Source organism: Lactuca virosa, chromosome 7 (genome assembly GCF_052849685.1).
Source record: "Lactuca virosa cultivar CGN04683 chromosome 7, Lactuca_virosa_CGN04683_v6, whole genome shotgun sequence".
NCBI classification, from domain to species: domain Eukaryota; kingdom Viridiplantae; phylum Streptophyta; class Magnoliopsida; order Asterales; family Asteraceae; genus Lactuca; species Lactuca virosa.
Window position 1 is genome coordinate 27,116,547 of NC_136432.1, and position 5,404 is coordinate 27,121,950.

Genomic DNA, 5,404 nt, shown 5'->3' on the forward strand with positions numbered 1-5,404 from the left:
CCTAACCCCAAATAAGACGGAAGGTTAACTAAGGGACTAGGCGGGTAACGAAATAAAGTTATAGGGATGGTCCGAGTTAAAAATTCTTTCCAGGGACGAAGCGTGCAAGTAACACCAAACCATAGGGACCAACCGTGTAATTTTCTCAAGAAGTATTCCTTGAAGAAGTTAAGGAGTTCCAGTATATTTAACAAGAAACAACTTCATTTTACCAATGTTAGAACTCATAGAAATTGTAATATGTACTTAATGATTTTTACTTTAATGGAAATTCAAGAATACAAAAATTACAAAAACATTGAAAAATAGAAAGGGAAAATATTTTAATGGGACAACATTTTTTTTATTTTTTTCATCATCAAATCGGGCAGTTTGTTAGGCTACGAAGAGTTGTTCGCTAAGCATGTTCGCTACTAAGTCGCTAATCTTGTTGCACACCGCACCCTAGCATGCTATGGGTTCGCCACCAACAACTCGTTAGAATCTTAGCGAGAGGAGAGAGAAATGATTTGATTGGGTATTGGGTCTTTGACCATTGACTCTATATTAAAATACTATTGACCATCAAATTTTTTTAGTGTTTTTTTGTTGTAAACAAATCTGAATAAATACATTTTCAATGTACATAAATTGACCATTTTTTTTAAACAAAACCTTTCACTTTTTTAATAAACAACTTCATTTAAAAAAAATAGCCTTTTTTGCTTTTAAAATTCAAATTTTAAACATCTCTTTTAACCAATATAAATAATCATTCACCTTTCATAATCTATTTAAGTTTTAATTTATTATAACTTTTTTAATTTAATATGAAATATTTGTGTTTTAAAAAAGTATAATTTATTTAATGTTAATTATTTGTGTTTTAAAAAAATATAATTTACTTAATATGAAATGTTTGTATATGAAAAAATACTCCTCCGTCTCATATTAATAGTTCATGTTTCCTTTTTTGTCTGTTCCAAAATAATACACTACTTCTAAAAATATTTTTTTTTACCAAAATACCCCTCATTATTAGTTATCCTACCATGAAATTAAATGCAACAAAATGATATAATTCTCATTTCATTTAATAAATTTAATGGTAACTAATATTTTCTTAATTTGTATATTTTTTGTCTGTGGACAATAATTTTGAAACAAAGAAAGTATAATTTATTTAAGTTTGAAAAAAAAAAAAGTTCAAAGAGTCCTAGGGGTACTACCACTCTCTATGAAATGCTAAGAATAAGTTGTTAGCAAGGTGGCAGACAAAAAAATCACATGGCAATCAAAAAAATGATTTGATAGGATGTTAGGAATGCTACCATTCCCTCCGGGCTTAGTCCCAAATTATGTTTCGTGATTTGATTATGACAATTTGTAATAATTGTCCTTGCGTAAAAATTAGTACCTTATAAGTAGCGAAATATGTGCCAATATCATATTCTGAGACAACCAGTTTTAGGACTTGAATGTATTTTTCTAAGTGTATTAAAATATAACATAGCTTTGTCCATATGATCGTGGACAATTCCGTATAAGTCAAGGACTAGCATAGAACTACACATTAAAGATTTGAAGCAAAGAGTTATGTTGATCAAGAAGCAGCAACACTAGTATATGAAAGAATACATCTGAATAATATAACACATGAGGAAACAAAAATGTTGATCAGTTTATTGTAAGCCATAAACTGACACCACTTCTTGTTAAACAAAGGTCGGCACATTTTATTGGAAGTTAAAACTGTTACTAGATTCAAGGCAATGCTTGTGTACGATCATATATTTAATGCATCACAATTTTCATATAATTTGATGCACACAAAGAGCATGAGACAAACAATACATACAGCAAAAGAGTTGATTAATTCAACTATAGTAGACATATATTTCCTACTAAAGACAAGTAACACTTTTAATAACCCTAAAATTATTTTTCATAAAAAATGTATGGTTTTCATGATATCGATCTTCATAGAATATTTTGCATTTTGTGTGTTCATTTGCATGTGTGTGTGTGTGAGAGAGAGAGAGAGAGAGAGATAGAGAGAGAGTATACTCTTCGAGGATTTTAATTTTTAGATCAAACACCCGAAGGCAAATCCATAACATGATCTGAAAAAATATGATGATATATTGCATAATCTAGTCAAAAAAGTAATCTACAAAGTAACAACAAAACCAAAATTGATATATAACTATTACAACCAACAAACACCTAAAATGAAACACCCTTCCATGTTTCATATAAGAAAGTTATTTCACCTTTTTTAATATTTAAGCTTGTATCAAATCTCTCTCTACATATGTATCATGTATAAATCAGATACTACCCTCGTTATCTTTATTTACACGTTTATGTATGTTTATGGCTTAATATGGTTAGCGGGAGGATTTGTGATGGATTTTTTTATACAATCTACAATACCTTCGCATTCTGCGCCAGGCAGAATGCACCCCAAATCATCTTCAGAAGAAACAGGTGTAACTGTTTCTTCTGAAGAATGAGGGGAACGAAGGTTCCCATGTGTTTGGCATGCTTTCATTGTCTTGCAATGTTCTGCTTCATCGTCTCTTATGTTCAGAAACACATCATACATATTTTCTGAACATAATAATAATAAATAAAAATATAATTAAGTACGTTGCTACTTTTTTTTTGTAATTTGATTGGAATTATTAGAAAGAATTAGATTTTGTTACCTATTTTTGGCCTTCGAGTATTGGGAATCCGTGCAGTTTGAAATTCATCTGTATATAGATGCTAAAATTATTAGATACAAGAAATAGCAATGTACTTTCATTAATTTTAAAGTACAATGCCTTTATAAGAAAATAGAATTAAAGTAACTTACCAAACAAGTACAGATCTTCTTCTGTGTAGTATTTCACAGCAACTTTAGATGGAGGAATTTCTTTCAATTCATCTATTTAGCAATTATTATTAAGGGTATTTTAGATATTTTATACTGAACTAAATGTAATGAAAAATAAATAAATTAAGAGGCATACCTCCTTTTTCCTTGATAAACTTGTCATATGTTTCAAATGCATGCCCCTCCACACATTCTGAAAAATGATCTGCAGAATAAATCAATGAACATATAAAAATCATAAGATTAATTATAAACAAGAAGTTATAATATTATTTATATATATTTTTTTCAAACTCACATGCCATTCTTGGGCTCAACATGTACATAAAAACAGTCATGAAATAATAGAAGATAGCAATATGTTGAGCAAGAAACCGGTCAAACCACCATGCATTTCCTCCCAATTCCTGCAAAAAAAAAAAATAGCAGATGAAAATAAAATTAGTTTAAATCAATTATTGTTTTAAAAATATACTAAAGATAACAAATACAAAAGTTTTATTAGTAATTTAGTATATACTGTTTGCTAAAACACAAAAGCCAATATTGGTATTAATATAGTGTAAATCTTAAAATTAGGGATTTGGGTATCTTACTAAGTTTCAAATAACAATATCTTATGAATTATTACAAGTGTTATCTTATATATGAAATATTACCTCCATAATAAGCAGATGATGCATCTCATTCCAGCTTTCAGCAAAGTGGACTTTCAAATACTCTGATCTTCTCCACCAACCAAAAGTCTCATACATGTGAAGAACAGACATAAAAGCTACATTTCCAAAAAATAAAACATCATTATATGCCTAACATACATGTTCTGTATACATCTCTTTCACTTTAGGCATTCGTATTCAATGTTCATGTAGTTCTTGGTCCACTAAAAACAAAATAAGAAAAAGAAACTGATAAATTGGAAAAGAAATTATTAACACTTACCAAAATATGGGACTCTTGCAATAGTTTCAAGAACAAAAAACCGTGGATAGTCTCTATCATGATACAATGTGTCGAGTACTTTGATTACTGTATCCTGACATGAGAAAACCAGTATTATGTTTATAGTGAGAAAACAAATTCTAAAGTCTAAAGGGAGCAATTTATGCATAAAGCATAATAATTTAATAAGAAAAGATGTTTACTGTAAGAAAGATGTTTATAGATTGTTCAATCTTTATGACCAATTTCTCCATAGAACTTGAAGGGGGCTCACTTGGACTTCTATTCTCTTCATCAGGAGAAGTTTTGGGTTGAAATGTTTCTTCTACAATCACTTTCTCCTCATTCTCTTTTAGGACACTTGCTTGGACCTTACATGACCTCCTATGTATGTGAAATTACAGAGATGATCAAGAAATTGCATGAAAATGAATTATAAACAAGTAAACATAATATTTGTAACATAATGATAAACAAAGAGACCATGAATTATTCTTACATAAAGATTCAGATTATCGATTATTTTCTCAGAAAATTCAAATTCCTTTCATCCTCTAATATCAAGGTGGATTATTGATTATTACTCTTTGTGAGAATGTTTGGGAACTCAAATCCATGGCTTAGAAATGTAATTGGAGCATATCTGGGTACCAATTTCTGATACAATTGCAAATCCAAATTCCTTGCTCATAAACACTAGATTAACATAAACAGGGAGGTTGTCTTCTATTTCCCTCAATCAACTTAAAAATTGAGTAAATTGACTGGCCTAAATCTGAGTTTTGATCAAAGGTACTAATCTTAGAATTCAATTTTAGCAGGATCTCAGTTTCTACGAGCTGAGTTTTAGAAGAAAAAAATCATCAATCATCACAACCAACAATTCAACACTTGAATCACTTGTCTCATTCGAATTCAATATCGCAGGATCTCAGTTTTTTCAAAAATCAATAAAATCATTGTTACAAGTAGCTTTACGGTATTCATCACAACAAAACATCTTGTTTTCCTCTAATTTAAAACAATTACATCATTTCTCCATCTTAAAACGAATAGACTTCTCAGCTACAAAATAAAAAATTCATCTCTAAAATTTGAACAGAATCTGAACTATTCACGAAACCAATAGAAAGCAAAACAATAAAAAAGGAAATTTACCTCAAATGGAGCCGATGAGGAGAACCTATTGAAGCACGAGACAAAGAACATGAACTAGCGTAAAATTTAAAAGTACTTCTTGACATCGTAGATGAAGAAAATGAAACTGCGATCGAGGAACACGTCGAAGAAGGAAAAAAAGATACCGCCATAGCTACTCTCTCCCAACTCCGGGGCTAGAAATCAAAGAATTTCTGGGTTTCGAACACCGAGAAGTGAAATAAGGTAACGTATAAGGACCAGTTTTGGTTATGTTAAATAGTTAAGGGGCTGGAAATGAACATTTTAATTAAAAAAAGATCTTTATGGTGTTGTCGTTTTGGATGGCCGTTGATTCGTAGTTTAGGAAGGCGCATATTCCAATCCTATGGGCGGCTTTTGGGCCAAGCCCATTATTATATTATTATATATATATATATATTAAAGTTGTGAAAAGTTTTA

At 30.1% G+C, this 5,404-nt stretch overlaps 1 protein-coding gene across 1 annotated transcript; it reads right to left on the reverse strand.

The window, feature by feature from the left end:
* Positions 1 to 2,098: 2,098 nt before the first annotated feature.
* Positions 2,099 to 5,171, reverse strand: IM (Alternative oxidase family protein). Its single transcript, XM_079058459.1, has 9 exons — positions 4,964 to 5,171; positions 4,009 to 4,189; positions 3,806 to 3,899; positions 3,523 to 3,638; positions 3,162 to 3,270; positions 3,000 to 3,068; positions 2,843 to 2,914; positions 2,691 to 2,738; positions 2,099 to 2,592 (listed from the first exon to the last, which is right to left on the reverse strand). Exons 1-9 carry the CDS (start codon positions 5,113 to 5,115, stop codon positions 2,354 to 2,356), a joined length of 1,080 nt encoding a protein of 359 aa, XP_078914585.1. The 5' UTR covers positions 5,116 to 5,171; the 3' UTR covers positions 2,099 to 2,353.
* Positions 5,172 to 5,404: the final 233 nt, after the last annotated feature.

What these genes read in the sequence shown, in the direction of transcription:
- IM (XM_079058459.1), bottom strand. Translation starts at nt 5,115, where the DNA reads ATGGCGGTATCTTTTTTTCCTTCTTCGACGTGTTCCTCGATCGCAGTT. An exon ending in CTATAAACATCTTTCTTACA is followed by an intron (nt 3,900 to 4,008) that starts GTAAACATCTTT and finishes TTCTCATGTCAG; the next exon opens with GATACAGTAATCAAAGTACT. An exon ending in TGCAAGAGTCCCATATTTTG is followed by an intron (nt 3,639 to 3,805) that starts GTAAGTGTTAAT and finishes TTGGAAATGTAG; the next exon opens with CTTTTATGTCTGTTCTTCAC.